Source organism: Tenrec ecaudatus, chromosome X (genome assembly GCF_050624435.1).
Source record: "Tenrec ecaudatus isolate mTenEca1 chromosome X, mTenEca1.hap1, whole genome shotgun sequence".
Lineage (NCBI taxonomy): Eukaryota > Metazoa > Chordata > Mammalia > Afrosoricida > Tenrecidae > Tenrec > Tenrec ecaudatus.
The window spans coordinates 74,797,813-74,821,555 of NC_134548.1; the positions used below are offsets into that span (position 1 = coordinate 74,797,813).

Sequence of the window (23,743 nt, forward strand, 5' to 3'; positions counted from 1 at the left end):
GATGCCCTCTTTAATAAGTGGTGCTGGAAACAATGGACATCTATCTACAGAAAAATGAAGCCAGATCCTTACCTCACCCCATGCAAAACAAACTCAAGGTAGATCACAGACCTAGAAGTCAAACTGCAATCAGGACAATCAATGAAGGCATCAGTATACATTCTCACATTGGGTCATTTCTCCTTTCAGGCAAACTGAAAATGGCCAGCAACACTGCTCAAAGTTCTGCTCATTGGGAGGATTTCCCTTCAACACTGTCCTTTAGGGAGATACCAGAAAGGGGCTGTGGTGCTGCTGCTGTCCACTAACCAGTGGCATCTGCATATCATCCACAAACCAAGAATGACCTTTTATTCTTCAGTTAAATTATCATAAGGAACTCCCCACAAGGCCACAGGTGCAGACTGGGAGAAGGAAGGTACTGTAACAGGAGTGGAGCCTGTAGACATTTGAGCCACTTCTTCATGCAACTTACTTGTACTTTCAGGTCCTGCTTTGTCCCAATCTCATATATACCACTTCCATTTAATGATAGAGCATTGCTGTGCACGTCCAACTTTATGACTCTGTGGGTCAGACAATACCCAGTTCATGATGGCATCTGAAGCCTCATTGTGAATTGGTGGCCCATGGTGAGGTTTTCAGTCTCCACCAAGGCCCAGTAGCAGACAAACAGCTGTTTTTCAAAGGTGAAGTAGTTGTCTGCAGAGGAAGGCAGGATTTTACTCCAAAATCCCAATGGTCTACACTGTGTGATTCACCAATAGGGGTCTGCCAAAGACTCCACACTGCATCTCTTTCTACAACTGACACCTCTAGCACCACTGGGTCAACTGGATCATATGATCCCAGTGGCAAAGCAGTTTGCATGGCAGCCTGAACCTGTTGCAGAGTCTTTTCCTGTTCTGGGCCCCACTCAGAATTATAGGCCTTTCATGTTGCTTGATAAATAGGTCGAAGTAGAACACCCAAGTGAGGGATATGTTGCCTCCAAAATCCAAAGAGGCCCACTAGGTGTTGTGCCTCCTGTTTACATGTTTGGGGAGCTAGATGCAATAGGTTATTCTTTACTTTATAAGAAATGTCTCAGAATGCCCCACACCACTGGACCCCTAGAAATTTTATTGAGGTGGAGGGTGTCTGAATCTTTGTTGGGTTAATTTCCCAACCTCTTGTACACAGATGTTGTACCAATGAATCTAGGGTCTTTAATACATCCTCCTTAGTAGGTCTGATCAACATAATGCCATCGATATAATGGACCAGTGTGACATTTAGCAGAACAGACAGGCGAGCAAAGTCCCTTCAGACTAACTTATGGTACAGGGCGGAACAGTTGATATACCACTGGGGGAGAGTTGTGAAAGTGTATTTTTGCCCCTGCTAGTTGAAGGCAAACTGCTTCTGGTGGTTCTTTGAGACTGGTATTGAGAAGAAGGCATTGGACAGATTAATAGCTGCATAACAAGTACCAGAATTATTAATTTGCTCAAGCAATGAAATCACATCTGGAACAGCAGCTACAATTGGAGTCATCACCTGGTTAAGTTTATGATAATCCACTGTCATTATCCAGGATCCATCTCTTTTCTTTACAAGTCCAACAGGAGAGTTAAATGGAGATGTGGTAGGAATCACCACCCCTGCATCTTTCAAGTCTTTGATGGTGGCACTAATCTCTGCAATCCCTCCAGGAATGTGGTATTGCATTTGGTTTACTATTTTCCTAGGCAATGGCAGTTCTAATGGTGTCCACTTGGTCTTTCCCACCATAATAGCCCTTATTCCACATGTCAGGGATCCAATATGGGAGTTCTTCCGGTTAGTAAATATGTCTATTCCAATGGTGCATTCTGGAAATGGGAAAATAACCATAGAGTGGGTTGGGGGACCCACTGGACCCACAGTGAGGTGTACCTAAGCTAAAACTCGTTTGGTAACTTGACTTCAATAAGCCCCCACTCTGACTGGCGAGCCTTCGAAACACTTTGGGTCTTCTGGAATTATTGTCAGTTCATAACCAGTGCCCAGTAATCCCTGAAAAGTTTGATAATTTCCTTTCCCCCAATGAACAGTCATTCTTGTGAAAGGCCACAGGTCCCTTTAGGGAAGGCTAGAAGAAAGACTAACAATATAAACCTTTGTTGATGTAGCAGGGTCCTCCTTCAAAGAAAGCTGCCCTTCCCTTCATTCAAGGGTTGTGGGTTTGGAAACTGGTTCAGGTCTGGGAATTGATTGAGTGATTGCGACTCTCTATTTCTGCTGTTCACCTGATCTAGCATTCTTCTGCCTGTGTAGATCACGTAAATATTTAGTAGGTTTCCCATGTATTCCACTCCTAGGGACACAGTGGCTAAGTAGCCAATGCCATAAGTCCACATGAGACACAATGCTTTGATTACTATGGAAACCTTGCTGTCTCGTGTAACTTGCTAAAGTAGCAGCCATGAGGTTGGCTCTATGCTCATGTGTCCCTACATCCCTGCAAAGCCTGATATAATCCCTTGAAGGGGCATATAGCAGCTTGACATGATGTATTTGAGTTCTCCAATGCTAATGTAAGAATAAGATTATCCGCTGCCCCCTTGTCTGTTACATTCTTGTGGACAGCATCCTGCAACCTGGATATGAAATCTGTATAAGGCTCATCATTCCTTTGTTTTACTGTCGTGTTACTAGGCCGACTGCTTCCTGGTGGTATTAATTTCTCCCAGGCCTTCACACAGACTTCTCGATCTTGAGCAAAAGTCTGCTCATCAAAGTTTAAATGTGCCTCAATTGTGATATATTTCTCATCTCCTAGCAGCTAATGAACCCCTATATCTATGCCCTCTTCTGCATTTTTGCATGCTTGTGCAAGGGCTGCCTCATTCCTCAGCATCTGACAGTGCAAAGATTCTGAAGGGGAAAAGCACACTTTCGTCAAAGATTTCCAGTCTGCCGTGATCCAGTGTTCCATATCTGCCATATTCTTGACCATACCAATTACAAATGGGAAATCTGAACCATAACTAGATACTGCTTGTTTGAGATCTTTCAATAACTTAAAGGGAATGGCAGTATATCGCCTTTCTTGATTCCCTTCGGGGTGCTGCTCATCAGGTTCCTTGTCTATCATTCTAACAGGATAAGCCATTCAGAATTCTAAGTCTTCTTCTTGAGCTATACTCTTCTCCACCCATGAGAGCAAAGGTGCTTTCCTACTCCCTGACTCTTGCCTCTCACTTCCCAATTCTCACTTTCTAGGTTAAATCTCTATTTTCGTTTCTTTGGATCTAATCTCTTCTCTTCCAGCACTGGCTTGTTCATAGTATTGTGATACCCTGCGCTGTATTCTGGCCGGGCAGATGCTTCTACTCTGCTATCTCCTGATTCAAACTTCGCCTTCTCAGCTACACCTAAAATCTTCTCATCTGCCTGAAATTCATTCTGCCTACTTTTCACCTGACTAAAGTCTGCGTAGCTCCTCACTGCTCTGCTGGTCTTGCTCCGCCTTCACTCTCTCACCCTGCAGCAGCTCCAATACTGCTTTAATCTGCACCCACAGCTCCCAGACCTCCATGGGCATACTCTGTCCTTCCCTGTGAGCTGCTCTTAAGTTAATGGCTACCTTATCCCAGATCTCCATATCAAAGGTTCCTGACTCCGGAAAAGAAGGATTGATTTTTTTTTTTACCACTGGAAGAAACTCTTTCATTCTCTTATGCATTACCACTACATTTTGTTTCTTCAAGAGGTGGCAAAGAGTGATACCATACTCTGTATCCTTGCTCTTTGCCTGACCCATAGCTCACTGGGACTGAAAACTTCACACTTAAAAAAATAAACTAAAAAAAAAAAACTTTCCCGATTCACTCCCACTGTCTGATAAGGCCGTACAATTGTTACACGGATATAACTCAAAAGAATTCTTTTCCTACAAGACCCCACATAGTGGGCGCCATGTGTCAGGGGAAGCCAGCCCCTAACACATCATTACGGGACCTGTAGGCAAAATTGTACAGCGATAACAAGTAAAGATCATAATAAAGTTATAGAGAGCATGAGCGATAGAAGAGAAGTATTGAAATAAATGGAGTCAGACACAATTCATGGTAGCATGATCACCTCAGCACCACTTGGGGGTCCACGTGGAGAGATATTTAATGCTAGCCCAGGCTTTTATATTCTCTGGGGACATACCAACCCCCTAATTACAGATGAAGACACACATCACAGGAAGGAATTTTGCTATAGGTAATACAGTAATGGGAGGGGGTGATCTAGGGGTATCCATGTAATAGGAAGAGGAGGGATTAGGGGTATACATGTGGCAAGATGAGCGGATCCTAGATTTAGGATGGCAACTTAACTTTGGATGTCACTGAGCCAGTTTGGCCTGTTCCCTGACTCAACTGATGGAGACCATTATTGGTAGAGTGTGAACGCTTGGTCACAGACCTCAGGGAGAAATAGTTTATTGTCCCCCACAGCAGGGAGCAAGGCCTGCCTGTAGTCTGGTGACTAACTGTCCTCAGGGAGGATGTCTGTAAGCATCTGACTTCACCCCACAGCTCAGGATATACATATGCCATCGTAAATAGGGAAGGGCACAAATACAGAGGGGACACAAATTGACAAGTGGGATATACTGAAGACAAAACACCTGTGTACACCGAAAGAATCCACCAAGAGAGTACTAAGAGAGCCTACGGACTAGGAAAACATCTTTAGCAATGACATATCAGACAAAGGCCTTATTACTAAAATGTACAATACTCTGCTAACTTACAATAAGAAAAAAACCCAATTGCTCACTGAGAAGGTAGGCAAAGGACCTGAACAGAAGTTTCACAGGGACACAAATCCGAATGATTAATAAACGTATGAGAAAATGTCCCCGACCACTAGCCATAAGAGAAATGCACATTAAAACAACTATGAGATACCACCTAATACTCTCAAAAATAGCACAATTCAAAAAAGCAGAAAGTAACAAGTGTTGGAGGGGCTGTGGGGAGATAGGAAATCTCATAAGTTGCTGGTGGACCTATAGTACAGCCACGATGGAAATCGATTTGTCAATATCTAAAACAGATGGAAATTGAACTACCATACAACCCAGCAATCCCCCTACTACTGGGCATATAAGCAGAATAGGCAAGAAACAAACCATGGCCAGACATCTGTGTTCCCATGTTCATCACGGCACAGTTCACAATTGCAAGGAGTTGAAAACAACCCAAACTTCCTACAATGGATGAGTGGATTTTAAAAACTGTGCTATATACATACAATGGAGTACTACACATCCAGAGAAAGCAGCAGCTAATGTGTGGAGCACATCGCTGCATGGGGAGAACTGGAGGAAATTATGCTAAGTGAAGTAAGCCAAGCACACAAGGACAAATACAGCATGAGTGTACTGATGTAAGCTCAAAAAATGCAAAAGGGACATAGGGGGGAAGCTACTGTATACATACATTTCTGGGGTGAGGTCCAGATATTATGGCAGGGGCCAAATCCAACCCATATTGCTGTCAATGAAAAGGGTAGGGAAAAGGAGAAAATAAGAAAGAGAGAGACGGTGATAATAGGGGAATAGTGGATTAACCCACCCAAGGGGAGGGTATTGTTTATATCTCCACATGAGAGGAAAAAAGGGACCAAACTTCAACCCAGTGCCCCAAGACATGAACGCAACAAACTGGCATGAAGCAGGCAACTAATAGAGAGGTATGTGGGACTGGGTCACTTCTAATCAGGAGCAAATAAAGAGGGAAGGAGAGAGAGTGGAACACATCCAGGCCCACCAAGCCCTGAGGACAATATTCTGGCTCAAAGCAGCCAATGCACAGAGAGGTCCATAGGGCTGGCTCCACAATGAGACACCATGTCCCTCACTGACCCATAGCACTAAGGAGGCAGCACTGGAGACATGGTGGGGGAGTGCCCAATCTTACCACACCACACCGGGGCAGTACACTAAGGGCATGCAGCTGAGCAGCAGGGGAAGCAAAGCAACGAAGTACCCCAAAAATAGGCTTTGGGGCCAGGGCATGGCACCATCAGATTCAAATGGAAAACACTCATAAAGGCCAACAGTTAGACTTAGAACTATTTATAGGCTTTTCTCTTTTTTTGCAGTTTTTTGTTGTTGTTGCTGTTGCTTTGTTTTTTGCTTTCTTTTGTTGTTATGTTATGGTTTGCTTTGTTTTTGTGCATATTATTGTCTCTGCATGTCTATCTAGATAAGATAAGCAGGATAAACAATCTGGAGGAGCAAACAGCAGGACTGATTGGACTGGGAGCACCCGGGAGAGAGGGAGGTGGAGGAAAGGAAGGGGGTGTCAACAAACCTAGGGACAAGGGAAGAACATGTGATCTAAAATCCATGGGGAGGATGGCATAGGATTCCTGGCTGGGGGCTGGGGGGCTTTGATCAAAGCTAATGTAGCAGAGAGGAATTATAGAAACCTGAACGAAGGCTGAACATGATAGTGGAATAAGAGGAAAGTAAAATAAAATAGAGGAAGGAACTGGGAGGCAAATGACATTTATAGAAGCCTAAATATAAGCATATATATGTAAATACATTTATATGTAATGATGGGGGAATGGGTCTACTTACATATCGTTATTTGTTAAGTATTAAAGAAGCAGCTGGACATTGAACCTCCACTCAAGCAGAAAGAATACTTTTTCTAATAACCCAGCACTCTGTGATGCTCACCTTCTCTGACACGATCGCTGGAGACAAAGTGTGTGCATAAGCAAATGTGGTGAAGAAAGCTGATGGTGACCAGCTAGAGGTCTTAAAGGCTTGAAGATAAATCAGCAGCCATCTAACTGAGAAGCAACAAACTCTACATGGAAGAAGCACACCAGCTTGTGTGATCATGAGGTTTCTATAGGATCAGGTATCCGGCATCAAAGACTCAAAACAAAACAAAAAATCATATCAATGGGAATGAGGGGGAGGGCAGAGTGGAGACCCAAAGCCCATCTGTGGTAAATTGGACATCCCCTTACAGAAGGGTCACAAGGAAGAGACAAGCCAGGCAGGGTGGAGTATAGTACTGATGAACACGCACCTTGCTTCTAGTTCTTTAATATTTCCTCCCCACACTATCATAACCCCAATTCTACCTTACAAATCCAGCTGGACCAGAACATGCACACTGGTACAGATAAGAGCTCGCAACACGGAAATCTAGGACAGATAAACCCCTAAGGACCAATAATGAGAGTAACAATACTAGGGAGGGAAGATAAGTGGGAGGTAAGGGGGAAGATATCACAATGATTATATATAACCCCCTGCCAGGAAGACAGACAACATAAAAATGGGAAAGTGGGTGAAGAGAGACAGCGGTTAGCATAAGACATATAAAATAATAATATATAAATTATCAAGTATTTATGAGGGAGGGAGGATGGGAGAGGGAGGGAAAATGAGGAGCTTATACCATGGGCTCAAGTAGAAAGAAAATATTTTTAAAATGATAATGACAACATATGTACAAATGTGCTTGACACATGGATATATTTATGGATTGTGATGAGTTGAAAGAGCTCCCAATAAAATGATTAAAAGAAAATAAAAGCGTTACAGCCATGTAAACCCACAGAGGGCAGTTCTGCCTTGTTCTATAGAGTCACTATGAATCATCATGGTTTCGAAAGCAGTAAGTTTGAGTTGAGTTTATACTAAAATGGCACAATATTGCTTGCTGAACGTGAAGAGGACTTGGACCACTTGCTGATGAAGATCAAGTATAGCCTTCAGTATTGATTACAACTCAATGTAAAGACCAAAATTCTCACAGCTGCACCAATAGGTAACATCACAATAAATGGAGAAAAAACTACAGTTGTCTTTAAGAGTTTTATCATGCTCAGATCCACAATCAATGCTCATGAAAGCAGCACTCAAGAGATCAAAAGATGCCTCATTGAATTGGGTAAATCTGCTGCATAAGATCTCCTTAAAGTGGTAACAACAAGAAAGTTACTTTGAAGTCTAATTTGCACCTGACTCAAACCATGGTATTTTCAATCACCTCACATACATGTGAAAGTTGGACATTGATGAAGGATGACCAAAGAAGAATTGATGCATTTGAATTATAGTGCTGGCAAGGAATATTCAAAGTCCCATGGATTGTCAAAAGAACAAACATCTCTGTCTTGGAAGAAGTACAACCATAAGGCTCCTTAGAGGCAAGGATACATTGTCAGGAAAAAACAGTCCCTGGAGAAGGACATCATGCTTGGTAAAGTACAGGGGCAGCAAAAAAGTGGAAGACTCCCAAGAAGATGGATTTATACAGTGGCTGCAATGATAAGGTCAAACACAAGAACAATTTTGAGGGTGGTGCATGGCCAGGCAGTGTTCATTCTATTGTACATAGAGTTGCTATGTGTGAGAACAGACTTAATGGCACCTAACAACAACAACATACAAATACAGGGAGACAGGAAGTGGTCAGTACTTTCCAGGAGAGGGGTGGGAGAAAGAGGAAAGGCTTCTAAAGGATATGAGATTTCTTTGGGGGACAATGACTATGTTTTGTAGCTTTCCACATCTCTCTGAATTTAGTAAAAAACCACTCTTGTACATTTAAAAAGGTGAACTTTATGGCATGTGAATTCTGTCTCGCCAAATCTGCTATAAAAATAAAAATATGGTGATTAGAATTAATACAAAGAGAAAAAAATTAAAGTTAGTGGAGCAACAGAAACTTTAAAACAGAAGCCATGTCATAAAGAAGTATAAAATAGAATTAAAAGACAATGTTGAATACCTTAAACAATATTTGTGCTATCATTAACACAGGTTCAGAATATTTTATTTGTATTCTAATTGTTATTAGCTCCCCATTTCCCCCATCCTCCACTGCCATGCTCCTCCCTATCCAGTTACTTACTGCCTCTATAAATCTACCTAATCTGGATTTCTTATACAGAAAATCATACAAAACAGAACACACTCATACAAAAATATAGAAAGCAAACAAAAAACAACAACAATGATTTTGGTTGGTTTTTACTGATTTTAAAGTTTTTTTTCCGTTTTTAATATTTTCTACTATTTTGGATTGGGTCTTTTGTCTGTTTCTTTTTTTTCCTAGACATTGCTGTTGTTCATGTTGTGTCACTTTCCTCTTTGGGGTAAATGTCCAATAGCACTCTTGCTGGATCATATGGCGTTTCTAGTTCCAGTTATTTTATGTAGTGCCATATCACTTTCCATAGTGGTTGTACATGCTTACCAACCCACCAGCAGTGTGTAAGAGTTCCAAATTCTCCACATACTCTCCAGCCTTTGCCCAATTAAAAAAGGGCAATTATTTGTGCCTCCCAGATGGCTAGTGATCATAAGCAATTTTCGAGTGTTTGCTAACAATATTGATGTCACTAACAATATCGATGTCACTTTTAGTGAATTGAGCATGCCTGTTGCCTACTTTTAAAAAAGTTTTATTGACTGAAAATCCACATAACACATGATTCAATAGTTCAATCATATCAGAAAGAGTTGTATAATCATTACTACTGACAATTTTAGAACATTTTATTCTTTCTTGTAATCATTGTTATTAACTCCCTATTTCCCCCCAATCTCCCCTGCCATGCTCCATCTAAACCACTAATCCAGTTTATCTCTCTCTATATATAGATAGATAGATAGATAGATAGATAGATAGATAGATAGATAGATAGATATAGATTAGATGTAGATGATTAGATATAGATATAGATGATAGATAGAGATAGATAGAGATCCTGGATGTAATATACAGAGAAATATACCAAAGGAAATAACCTATGAATAATAACAAAGGAAAACAGGGAAAACTTTAATAGGAAAGAAAGAAGAACATATTAAACCCTAGAACAAATTTAAAATGAGTCAAGAGGCAGATGGAATATACTGAGGATAAAACACCTGTGCACATCAAAAGACTTTGCCAAGAGAGTATAAGAAAGCCTACATACTGGGAAAACATCTTTAACAATGATACATCAGACAAAGGCATTATTCCTAAAATCTATAATATACTGTTAGCCTACAATAAGAAAAAACAAACAACCCATTGAGGAGATGGGCAAAAGGCCTGAACAGAAGTTTCACAAGAGCGGAAATCCAAATCACCAACAAACATGAGAAAATGTTCCCAATCATTATCCATAAGAAAAATGCACAATGCCTACATCCATCCATTGTGTCAAGCACATTTGTACATTTGTTGCCAACACCATTTTCAAAACATTTTCCTTCTACTTGAACCCTTGCTGTCAGCTCCTCATTTTGTCCTCCCTACCTCATCCTCTCTCCCTTCCTCATAAATCCTTGATAATTTATATATTATTGTTATTACATGTCTTACACTGACCGATGTCTCCCTTCACCCACTTTTCTGCTGCCCATACTCCTGGGAGGGGGGTATATGTAGATCATTGTGATTGGTTCTCCCTTTCTCCCCCCCCCCTTACCTTTACCCTCCTAGTATTGCTGCTCTCAATATGGGTCCTAAGGGGTTTATAGGTTCTGGATTCCCCATGTTTCCCCACTCGAAAAAAGCTAATAATAATACAATAGAGTACTATGCATTCTTAAAAAGCATCAGCTAATATATGAAGCACATTGGCACATGGGAAAACTTGGAGGATATTATGCTAAGTGAAGTAAGTCCATCACCAAAGGACAAGTACAACATGAGTCCAAGATAAGCTTAAGGCACAAGGAGTATAGGGGGAAAGTCACCAAATGCATAAATTCCTGGGGTGAGGTCCACGCACCCTAACAGGGGTTGGACCCAACACAGGGATGAATATGGCAGTCAACTGAAAAGGAGGGGGAATGTGGGGAGAGGACGTGGATAGTGGGAAAACAGGTCACTAACCCACATATTGTTTATGTCTACACAAGAAAGCAAGAAAGGGACCAGACTTTAACCTGGGGCGGCAAGCCTCAAGGGCAACAGACCAGAATGTAGCAGTGAATTAATACAAAGGTCTGCGGGGCTGGCCTCAGTCCCAGTTACATTGACCCCATCCCCAGAAGAATGCATTACAGAGGACAGCACTGAAGATACAGCCCGGAAAGAGTAGCAGATCAGCCCAAACCGCATGAGAGCAACTAAGTGCGAGGGAGAGAGATATATATAGTACCCCAACCTGGCCCACCAAGCCTCGTGGACCACATGCCTGCTCAGAGCAGCCAATGCACAGAGAGCACTGTGGGGCTGGCCTAACCATGAGACAGGATGCCACCTCACTGACCTATACGGCTACAGGGGACAGCACTGGAGACACAAAGTGGGGATTGTGCTTGGTCTGATATCATTCACTCCCAAAAGGGAACAAAACATGAAAGGAGTGCAACAGAAAAACAGGGGATGCAAAACCATGAAGTACTTGAGGAATCCCGGAATTTGGATCTCAGAACTGCTGGACAGGGCATTTGACCACACCAGATAGGAAAACATTGAGAAGAGTCAGAAGACAGACCTGGAATTATTTATAGGGTTAGTTTTTTTTTCTTTTTTGGTATTTCTAAAAATTCTTTTTCGTTTTTACTTTTTTTTCCTCATGTCTATCCATATAGAATAGGTAGGATAATGGATTCCTAGGAGAAAACAATGGGGCCGACAGCTCTGGGGGGAAGTGGGAGAGGAGGATGTAGAAGAAAGGGAGTGGGGAGGCAACAAACTCAGGGACAAGGGAACAATAAGAGCTAAAATCAATGGTGAGAAGGGTGTAGAACGCCTGATGGGGTTTGATCAAGTGCAATGTAGCTGAGAGAAAGCACTGAGAGTCAAATGAAGGTCAAACATGATAGTGTGACAGGAGAAAAGTAAAAGGAAATAGAAGAAAGAACTAGGAGGCAAAGGGCATTTATAGAGGTTTAAATAAAGGCATGTATATAGGTATATATATTTATATATAACAGTAGGGAAATAGATCTATGTACATAGATTTATATGTTAAATATTAGGGTAGCAGACGGACATTGGCCCTCTACTCAAGTACTCCCTAAATGCAAGAACCTGGCATTCTGTGATGTTCACCTTCCCTGACACGATCACTGAAGGCAAAATGTGTGTATAAGCAAATGTAGTGAAGAAAGCAGATGGTGCCTGGCTATTAAAAGATATTGCACCTGGGGTCTTAAAGACTTGAAGCTAAACAAGTGGCCATCTAGCAGGGAAGCAACAAAGCCCATATAAAAGCAACACACCAGCCTGTGTGATCAGGAGGTGTCAGAAGACCCCAAACAAACAAATATATCTATGCAAATAATGGGGGTCGGAGTGTAGATTAAAGCCCATCTGTAGATAATTGGATATTCCCTCACAGAAGGGTCACAAACAAAGAAGGAGACAGCCAGGGTACAGCACAGCACCACCAGAACATGCAACATTCCTCTAGTTCTTTAATGAAGCCTCCTCCTCACTATCATGACCTCCGATCTACCTTACAAATTGTGCTAGACTGGAGCATATACACTGGTACAGGTAAGAGCACTTGACATATGGTATCCAGGAGACCACAAGAACACAATGATTCTAGGCTACCATTACCATCCATACTGACCAGGACTACAATAAAAGGTCTCAGTCAGAAAGAGTAAAATGGTAAAACAAATTTTAATAGAATATAAAATAAAAACCACCTACTGGTCTAAAAGAAACCAGAGGAACCCTTTAAGACTATTTCCCTAAAACAACCTTATAACTTGAATCTCAAGATAGTCACAGCAGCCATCTCTCTGAAAAATAATAGACAGTTGTATGAAACAAACAGTAACACCTGTGAATAATATTAGTCTTAGAACAATGAACTCTTCAAGAACAAAAGGCCAACATTTTCTCCAACCCAATGATGAACAGGCAGAGGGGACAGGATGTAGTGGAGTGAAATTTCTTAGTATGGCTCTTCTACCCATGTCTCTATGACTCAGGCCAAAAGATTGGTTGAGACTATGCAAATAGGGTGTGTGTAACACTAATAGAGAGAACTGATGAGTTTAAGGTATCTTTGAAGCAGCAAGAAAAGAGAGACAAATCCAGGGGAGATCTGTGTCTGAAGTGGTGAATCCTGAGAAAATAGGCACCATAAACTAAGTGACAGAGAAAAGGAGCCAGGCTGAGATCAGAGCCGAGGCAAGGACATAATGATGCAGAACAGAGAAGTAGTACTGTGACTATGATACTTTTAGGCAGAGAGAAAGCCAAGCTTCTTGGTCATGGCTCATAGGCTGAGAACTGGAGAGAGATTTGATGAGTTGAAAAGAAGTAGCGCTGTGGCCTAATGACTATGTTCTTACTGTTTATTGATCCTGATTTGTGGAAACCTGTTCACGTCCCTAATAAATCCCTATAATTGTGAGTTTTATCTGGGTTCTGTTAGGCTATTGCAATGAATTATCAAACCCAGCATAGGAGTAGAGTAAAGTGGGAGGAACAATTGTTGTCACAATAGGTAAAGGAAGATGGAGGGTGGGAGTATATCTGACCTCCGTCTCATGGAAATAGGGAAGCTATTGGAGGTCAGATCTGGCAGCCATGCTGTTCACTGCACACTGAAATCCGAAGAATAGAACATAGAACGAAGGAACCCACTGAGAAAAATGGGGAAAGTACTGACATATTGCAGGGCTTACAAAATAAATATCACACATCAATTGTTTATGGACTATTGATTAGAAACAATTTTCTTTGTGAACTTTTAACTAAAGTATAATATTTTTAACAAAAGAAGTGAAGTCAGTCTATAGATACTTAATTCAAAATTTATTCAATTTACATTGAATATATGACATGAAAAGAAGAGACCAATCTTCCCTAATACCTGAAAGGAAATCCCAGGTCTTGCCCCACAACCTGGCAAAGGCCCTAGTCATTACTGAGACCTGAGAAGCAAAACTTCAGGCATTCCCACACCCCAGCAAGGAAAGCTATGGGTATGCCTATGCTTCAACAAGAAAGACCCTGGCCATGCCTGAATCAGACTAGAAAGACCCCAAGTCCTCCCACTGAGCTGGAAAGGAAAGTCCCAGGCATCCTCATGCCCTAACAAGGTAGGCCCCAGTCATTCTTGTAGCCCAATAAGGAAGGCCTCATCCTTCCTTGACACCCAGCAAGGAAACCACAGTAAGTCCGTGAGTTCTGGCAAGGAAGACCCTGGATATTCTGTCACCCTGGATATTCTGGCAAGGTAGATCCTGGTCATTTCCATGCCCCAACAAGAAAGTCTCTAAATTTCCCTGTGACCTGGCAAGAAAAACCTTGGAAGTCCCTGAGACCCATCAAGGAAGGTCACAAATACACCCTTGTCCCAGAAAAGTAAACATTGACAGTAAAAAAAAAAAAACTTGACGAGGAGGTACCCTGCCTTCTCCACATGCTGGCAAGAAGGTTCTGGCTGTCCGTATGTGTGTTAGGCTGCGTTGACTAGAGAAATAAATTCAGTGACATTCATATATATGTAAGTAATTATTTGTGGAGAAAACATCCCAACCCAGTTCAACTCAAGTCCATAAGTCCAATACTAGTCAGACTCATGAAGCCATACACAATGATGCAGAATGCAGGAATATCACAGACCAGTGCGTACAATGTCATGCAGATCCAATGATGGTGGACACATGGCAGCAACCAGGGCCAGCCAGCAGGAAGGAGAAGGCCTCTGAAGAAGGGGGAGGTTCCCAGAGCCCTCCTTATGAGAAGACTACACCCACAAGGAGGCACCATCAGACAAGTTAAACTCCACCCCTACACTTTTATTTATCTTCAAGTTTACATGAAATTATGTAACTACCACACAGTGTCCAGGCAATGAAGTACTCAGGCATTCTGGTGCACCAGCAAGGAGGTGGTGGATGTCTTCATACTGCGGCAAAGAAGGACAGCTCTCATTGTGCCCTAGCAATGAAGGACTTGGATGTCCCTATGCCCCATAAAGAAAACCCCTGGACATCCTCATTCCCTGGTAAATAAGATGCCTGGCATTCCTGTGTCACAGCAGGGAAGGCCTTAACTTTCACAAACCCTGAAAAGGAAGGTCCTGGTACACCCGTGCCATGGCAAAGAAGCCCTCAGTCATTCCTGTATCCTGGCAAGGCAAAACCAATTGCTCCCATGTGATACAGATGTCCTTCAAATATTAACAGCTAAACAATGATGTGGTAACAGAGTCCATTGTGTCCCACAGTTGCATGTGAGTTTGCACATTGCCCCCACCTTTCCAGAGAGAGAGAGCAAAACCAGGCAAAAACAACTGAATAACACCCTCAAACTACCAGAAATAGAATTTAGAAAAATAATAAGTTCTTTAGAGTAATCCAGAGAACAACTGCAAGAATAGAAAAAAATAGAAAACCTACATCAAATAGTAATCCAGAAGTATACAATAACAGAATTAGACACCATCATGGCTAATTTTTTAAAGTATCATAATAGAATCAAAGAAATGGAAATGTGGATTAGTTAGCTTGAAGACAATTCACTCAATTGCTACCAATGAGAGAAACAATGAACAAAAAGGGCAAAGAATTCTGATAACAGCCTAAGAATTATATGAGACACTATCAAGAGGAACAGCCTACATCTAATTGAGATTCCAGAGCAGGAAGGAAAATACAACAATTAGAGATTATAGTACAAGAAGTGTTGGCAGAAAACCACTAAATCATAAAAGAGGAACAAATAACTTTTCAAATAGCTGAGAGAACCTCAAAGAGGATAGACCCCAAATGGAAAACATCCCAGCATATCAAAATCAAACTCTCCAAAATCAAAGATAAAGATAAAATCCTGAGAACAGCTGAAGAAAAGAAAACAAACAGTCATCTACAAGGAAAAATGAATAAGAGTAAGCTTAGATTTCTCAGCACAAATTATGCATGCATGACAACAGTGGAGTGACATACAGAATCTTATATTCAGCAAAACTAGTCCTCAAATACAAGAGAGAAATAAGGGCGTGTCCAGAAAAGGAGAAAGTAAAGAATTTTAGAAAATGAGACCAGAATTGCAACAACAACAAAAACACCTAAACGGAACACCGTGGACAGAGAATCTACAACAACAACAAAAGTTCAGAAAGCAACGTATAAGACAATTCTGTTCCCAAATCAATACACTGAAAAAAGTACTTAAAATGGTATAGAAATAGATGAATAACAAAGAAAGCAATAAAACCACACCAAAACCTCCCAGCAAAATGAAAGGGAAAATACCCACCTATAAATAATGTCACTGAATATTCATGACTTAAATGCACCAGTCAATAGACTGGATCATAAAAGAATAAAAATTGATATGTTGCCTATAGGAAACACACTTTAGATCAAAAGGCAAAAATAGACAAAAAATCAAAGGATGGAGAAAAAAATTACCAAGAGAATGGTAACAAAAAATAAAAGCAGGAGTGGCATTATCTTCAATAAAATAAACTTCAAAGCAAAAAAACATAATAAGCGACCCAAAAAGGACACTATATAATGATTAAAAGAGCAATAGAAAAAGTAAAAATACTACCATAAAGTCAATTCCAACTCATAGCAACCCTACAGGACAGGATAGAACTGTCTCCAAGGGTTTCCAAGATTGTAATTCTTTTTTGGTGTAGGAAACCACACCTTTCTCCCTCAGAGCAGCTGGTGGTTTTAAACTGAGAACCTTCAAATTAACAGCCCAAGGTATAACCACTACAGCACCAAGGCTCCTCATAGAAAAACAAGACATAACGATATTGAACACATATACACCCTATGAAATAGATCATGCCATTAAACAACTTCCAACCAATAAAAGCCCAGGAATACTACAAAAGACCAAAGAAAATCTATATAAATGAAAGAATATACCATGTTCGTGGTCACGCAGGCTTAACATTATGAACATGTCAATTCTTTTTTTGTTGTTGTTAATCATTTTATTGGAGGCTCATATAGCTCTTACCACAATCCATATATACATTAATTGTGTAAAGCACATTTGTACATGCATTGCCCTTATCATTCACTTTCTAAATAGTTATATGTTTTTTGAGCCCATGGTATCAGCTCCCCCTTTTTTTAAAAAATCATTTTATTAGAGACTCATACACCACCCATCTCGATCCATTCGAACATCAATTGTGTAAAGCACTTTTTCACATTCGTTGCCCTCATCATTCTCAAAACTTTTGCTCTCCACCCAAGCCCCTGGAATCAGGTCCTCATTTTTCCCCTCCCTCCCTAATCCCTACTCCCCATGAACCCTTAATAACGTATAAATTCTTATTTTGTCATATCTTGCTCTGTCACACGTCTCCCTCCCTCCATTTTTTTGTTGTATGTCCCACAGGGAGGAGATCCCCCTTTCAAACCCACCCTCCTTATGCCCTCCCAGTATCACCACTCACTCCACTGGTCCTGAGGGAATCATCCGCTCTGGCTTCCCTGTGTTTCCTGTTCTCATCTATACCAGTGTACCTCCTCTGGTCTAGTCAGGCTTGCAAGGTAGGGTTCGGATCATGACAGTGGGAGGTGGGGGGGCAAGGAAGCATTCAGGAACTAGAGGAAAGTTGTATATTTTATCGTTGCTACATTGCACCCTGATTGTCTCGTCTCCTGCCCAAGACCCTCTGTAAGGGAATGTCCAATGGCCTACACATGGGTTTGGGGTCTCCACTCTGCACTCCCCCACTCATTCACTATGGTAAGATTTTTGTTCTGATGATACCTGATCCCTTGACACCTTGTGATCGCCCAGGTTGGTTTACTTCTTCCATGTGGACTTTGTTGCTTCTGAGCTAGATGGACGCTTGCTTACCTTCAAGCCTTTAAGACCCCAGACACCATCTCTTTTGATAGCCAGGCACCATCAGCTTTCTTCACCACATTTGCTTATGCACCCATTTGGCTTCAGCGATCATATCAGGGAGGTGAGCACAAAATGATACGATTTTTTTTTTTGTTCTTTTATGCCTGATAACTAACTGATCGCTTCAGCACTTCTTGGCCACATAGGCTGGTGTGCTTATTCCATGTGGGCTTTATTGCTTCTGTGCCAGATGGCCGCTTGTTTACCTTCAAGTCTTTAGACCCCAGACGCTATCTCTTTTGATAGCTGGCCACCATCTGCTTTCTCACCACATTTAGTTGTTCATCCACTTTGTCTTCAGAAGTTATGTTGGTAAGGTAGGCATCATAGAATGCCAATTTAATAGAAGAAAGTATTCTTGCATTGAGGGAGTACTTGAGTGGAGGTCCAATGTCCCTCTGCTGCCTTAATACTAACCTTATTAATATGTGCAAATAGATATATTTCCCCATCCTCATGTATAAGTATATTTGCATATGTATATGTCTTTATCTAGACCTCTATAAATGCCCTCTGTCTCCCCTATCTTTCCTCTATTTCCTTTAACTTCTCTCCTGTCCCACTGTCATGCTCAATCCCCATCACGGTTTCAGCAATTCCTCTTAATTACGTTGCCCTTGATCATGCCCAACCAGGTGTCCCACAGCCTTTACATCACCAATTTGGATCGCTTGTTGTTCCCTTGTCCCTGGGTTTATTAACACCACTACCTTTCCCCCCAGCTCCCCAGCTCCCATGTCCCCACGGGACTATCGGTCCTGTTTTTTTCTCCTCCAACTGTTCATCCAGCCTATCTTATTTAGACAGACTTGCGGAGATAGTAACATGCACAAAAACAAGACAGAGCATAACCCAGCAACAATATACAACAAAACAACAACAACCCCATTACAAAAGCAAAACAAAACACAAGAAAGAAAAGCTTATAGTTCGTTCAAGGATTGTTTGTTGGCCTTTAGGCGTGTTTTCCAGTCCAGTCTGTTGGGGCACCATGCCCTGGCCCCAAAGTCTACCTTCAGCTTTCCCTGGGGACTTCGCCACTCCATTCCCTTGCTGTTCTGTTGCACCCTCTTAATGTTTTTGCCTCGGTGTGGCAGATCCGATCGGGTGCAATTCCCTCACTGTGTCTCTGGTGTTGTCACCTATAGGGTTATGGGTCGGCCTGTGAGGGACGTCGTGTCTCATATTGGGGCCGGCCATGTGGTCTTGTCTGTCACATGGCTGTTCTAATTCGGAACGTCGACTTCCTGGCCTGGTGGGTCATGATGTGCTCCACTCTCTCCTCCTCCCCCTTCCTCTGCTCCCGTGTGCTCTGATCAGATATGTCCCTCTTCCAGAACTGTAGATTCAGTGCCTTCCTTTGATATAAATTCTTCTGAGGGGAGGGGCAGATGTCCCCTTAGTAGTTGGGGTTGGGGCCGGCCCCCCAGACCTCTCCACTGGTTCCCTACTCCACGCCGGCATGTTGCATTCACATCTTGGAGCATCAGGATGAAGTCTGGTCCCTCTCCCTGTGGAGACACAAACAACACCCTCCCCTTGGGTGGGTTAGTACCCTGTGCCCCCTCTACCCTTTCCTTTTTTATTATTTTTTTTCCTTTCCTCACCTCTTGTTTTAGTTGTCTACCCTATGTGTTCCTGTATTTGGTCTGGTCCCTGCCATATTACCTGGTCCTCACCCCAGGGATATTTGTATACAGTCGTTTTTTCCCTATGTACCATTTGCCTTTTCTTTTTTGTTAAGCTTACTTCAGCAGCCTTTAAAGTCTTTCTATATATAAGTCAATGCTATATTTAGTCCTGTTTTCTCTCTTTGTCCCTCTGGGTGAGGTTGTTCTATGTGGTGGTCTCTTATTTATGCTTGATGAGTCTTGTTCTTCTTCCCATACTGGGTCGGGAAGGATCTTCTGTAGGGTTGGTTTTCTTCTCATGTATTCATTGACTTTTTCCTTGTCTGGGAAGACTTTTACTTCTCCATCAATCTTGATGGATAGTTTGGCTGGGTAGAGTATTCTTGGTTTTGCATTGTTTTCCTTCAATTTTTTGAATATGTTACTCCACTCTCTCCTCTTTTTCATAGTTTTCGATGATAGGTCTGAGCATATTCTTATTTGGAAACCATTATATGTGATTGCTTGTTTTTCCCTAGCTGCTCTCAAGGTTTTCTCCTTTTCCTCAAAGTTGGATAATTTAACTATTATGTGTCCTGGTGACTTCTTCTTGGGGTCCTGTCTTGCTGGTGTTCTTTCAGCCTCCTGAATGGTTGCCTGGTTTTCATTCACTAAGCTGGGGAATCTTCCCTCCAAGAATTCTCTCAATATTGTTGCAGATGACTTCTTTGTTATGTCTTCCTCCAGTAAGCCTATATTTCTAATGTTGTTCTGCTTGATAGCATCAGACAAAGCTCTTAATTTTTCTTCAGCTTCTCTGATGATCTTCTTAGATTTTTGTTCACGTTTGTTAAAGTCTGCTTGGCTGCCCTCCAAGTCACTGATGCAGTTTTCTCATTCCTCCAGTCTCTTCTCAAGGTACATGAGTGTGCTACTGGTTTTTGTTATCTCCTCCCTAAGCTCCTGTATTTCTCGTTGACTTATGGCTTTTACCCCTTCTATCATTTCATCCTTTTTCTGTATTGTTTCCCTCATATCCTCTATGACTCCAAGTAGCATTCTGAAAATTTCTTTCTGTGCCAGCTCAATGTCTTCTTACTCTATGCATGTCATTATGTTCAGGCCATCTTCTGGCAATGCCTTCTGTTTCTCCCGTTTTTTCGTTGAGATCGTTGGGCTGATGGCTGTTTGTGCTGCCTTGTTTTAGATGAGCCAGGAGCCATTTTCCTGGGACTCGAAGAGCACTGGCTCTCTCTGGGTGACTTGTAGGAGTACTTCTTTGAATTGCCTATAGCTTATTTCACTATGGAATTAACCTACCACTTTATCCTCCTGTGGCTTCCCTCTCAGGGGAGTAACCCAGATGGGTTGTCTGCTTTGGTGTTGGGGAGGTTGGGCAGAGGTTCCTGCTGCAGCTTGGAGCATTGAAGAGTGTAGGCTGAGCTGCCTTATGCCCCCAGGCACACAGGCAGCAATTGCCCAGTAAGAAGTTGAGCAGAGTATCCCCTGGTGGGAGTCAACAGGGCTTTTCCCAGCATGGAGCTCGCCTAGCTAAGTGTGGTGCAGGTGTAAATGCCCTAGGCTAAGGGGAGTAGTCTGGAGGTTAGCAGTAGAATGTGAGAGACCAAGAAAGAGGCAAAGAGGAGACAAAAAAGTTAAAAAAGCAAGCCCATTTGCCTGACGATTTTATTATTTTACTTTTCTCTCCTTGGCCAGCTAGACTATACTCAAATGTAATTGTCTTTCACAGTCACTTGGGCTATTGCTCCTTGCTGTTTAAAGCTGACTCTTGTTGCAGCAGGCCTTTGTTATGCTAAAAGATGCCATGCCCTGTAGCTGAGTTCTGACATTCCTTAGCTAGGTTACTTCTTATGCTGATTTATGATAAGGGCCTCCTTTGGAGTTGAGCAACAAGTCTTGGATTTGAGTTTAAACCAATAATATATATTTCACTGCTTTTTTATTTTTGCTTGTGATGTGCTCGGATTTGGGGCTTTTGGGCTGGCCCCCAGAGGGGGAGATCCAGCTTATTAGGGGGGTTGCTTCCTTCTCGGCCTATTGGAACTAAATTTGCTCCCTGGACTCCCAACTTTCCGCTTATAACTCCCACACCACAATCTTCCTAAGGTAATACTATATATTTTTTTCTTTTACTCTAAATTATGGCTACTCGCCACCACTCCCCTGGCCGTGGGCTCAGGGCAGCCAACCACACAGAGAGCTCCAGAGAGAGGTTCCCCTCGTGTCTGTGATTCTGTCCACTCTCCGCCATCTTCCTGCAGAAATCCCTGCTCCTGGAAAGGCCACTGCAGGGGCCTGTGGTCTCGCCATAACTAGAGCACTTTAAAAAGTTCTTGGTTTGCTTTGTGAGTGGAAATCCCACTCAAAAAGGGGTTCAGGTGAAAGCCAGGTACCCTAGTTCTAATTTCAGGACTCCACCTCCCCGTTTCCTTCGCCTTACCTTGCAATTTTCTGGTCTGGCAGCAGGAGTTCCAGAGGGATGAGTTCTGTCCGGTCGCCATTTTCTTCCCCCCTCTGAACATGTCAATTCTACTCAAAGAAATCTATAAACACAATGCAATTCTGATCCAAATCTCAACTCTAATCTTTAAAGAAACAGGAAAACTAAGTATAACTTTATATGGAGAAGAAAAAGACCCAGGAAAAGCAAAGGACTTCCTAAGAAGAACAAAATACGAGACTTTTAAACACCAATCTCAAAATCTATTGCATAGCCACAGTAGTGAAAATAGCCTGGTACTGGTCCAATGATAGGTATATAGGCCAATGGAATATAATAGAAATCCCTGAAATAAAATTACCTACCTATAGACCACTGATTTTTGACAAAGGGCCAAAATCATTGAAAGGGAAATAGACCGTTTAAGTAATGGTTCTGCCAAAATTGGATTTCTATCTTCAGAAGAATGGAAGAGGACCAACAGATATCTCACACATGTTCGAAAACAAACTCACAATAGATCAAAGGCAAGAACGCAAATCCCAGAGCTACAAAGATCATCAGTGAGAAATTAGGGATACACTTAATAGAATAGACACACTAACAAATATATTGAAGGAAGCACACATAGTAGAAGACAAAATAGATTTGACCCACTTAAGATGTGACATTATGTGCACCAAAAGACTTCATCAAAACAATAAAAAGAAATCCTACTCACTGGGGAAAGAAATCTTTATGAATGACACAACAGATAAGGGACTGATCTCTGAAATCTAGAGAAAACTGGAATATCTTAGTAACAAAAAACCACTTCCCAAATAATCCAGTTTTAAAATGATGAAACCATGATACCTCTCATTACATAAATGGACCTGAAGAATATTATGCTGAATGAAATTAATCAATCATAAAAGGACATTTTTGTATGAGACCACTACTATAAGGAGAAAAGTGAAAACAAAGACTTGTATACCAAAGATAGGAAGAGAAAGCAATAGAAACTTGACAGATATAGACTTGGATGGTGGCGTATAAGAGGGAGAAGAGAAACAGGAGAGCCAGGATGGGACAGAATAAGGGTTGATGAGTGGTTTGATGAGTGGCTTGAATTGTTGAATGCAGAGTGGATGATCTGAAATGTAAACCTCCCACTTAATTTACAATGAAAATATTTAAAGTAAATAAATAAATGACTTATAATATTATACTATAACTCTCTCTGTAAAAATAAAATGTTATCTATGCAAATATATAAGCATACATATGAAACTAAAAAGTCTGAATAAAATATTCCAAACTCTTAACAGTAGTATATGCAAGAAATGAAATTGGGGTGGGTTCCCCGTGCTCGTGCGCCTGCAGTTGGCTGGCGCCGTCGCTGCAGGTGTGGGTGCTGCGAGGCTGGCGAGAGGAGCGACATGCCTTTGGCAAGAGATTTACTACATCCATCCTTGGAGGAGGAAAAGAAAAAGCATAAAAAGAAGCGAGTAGTTCAGAGCCCAAATTCTTACTTTATGGATGTAAAATGTCCAGGTTGTTACAGGATTACCACGGTTTTCAGCCATGCCCAGACAGTGGTTCTCTGTGTAGGTTGTTCAACAGTGTTGTGTCAACCTACAGGAGGAAAAGCCCGGCTTACAGAAGGCTGTTCATTTAGAAGAAAGCAGCACTAAAGCTCCACCAACTTCCTGAATTCCTGTTATGTCACAGAAAGCCTGCTCAGCTCAGCAATGCTGGCGAAGCTGCCAAGAGAATGCAGCTACTTACAAAGCACAGGGCAGTGAACTCCTATTTTGGTGCCAGTCCTTTCG

General features: G+C 41.8%; 1 protein-coding gene across 1 annotated transcript; it reads left to right on the plus strand.

Moving 5' to 3' along the window:
* The first annotated feature begins 23,271 nt into the window (after positions 1-23,271).
* LOC142433973 (small ribosomal subunit protein eS27-like) lies at positions 23,272-23,743 on the plus strand. Its single transcript, XM_075538620.1, has one exon. The coding sequence runs from the start codon at positions 23,351-23,353 to the stop codon at positions 23,603-23,605; it is 255 nt and encodes an 84-aa protein (XP_075394735.1). The 5' UTR covers positions 23,272-23,350; the 3' UTR covers positions 23,606-23,743.

Excerpts from the sequence above, each read along its gene's own strand:
- LOC142433973 (XM_075538620.1), top strand. The coding sequence starts at position 23,351 with ATGCCTTTGGCAAGAGATTTACTACATCCATCCTTGGAGGAGGAAAAG.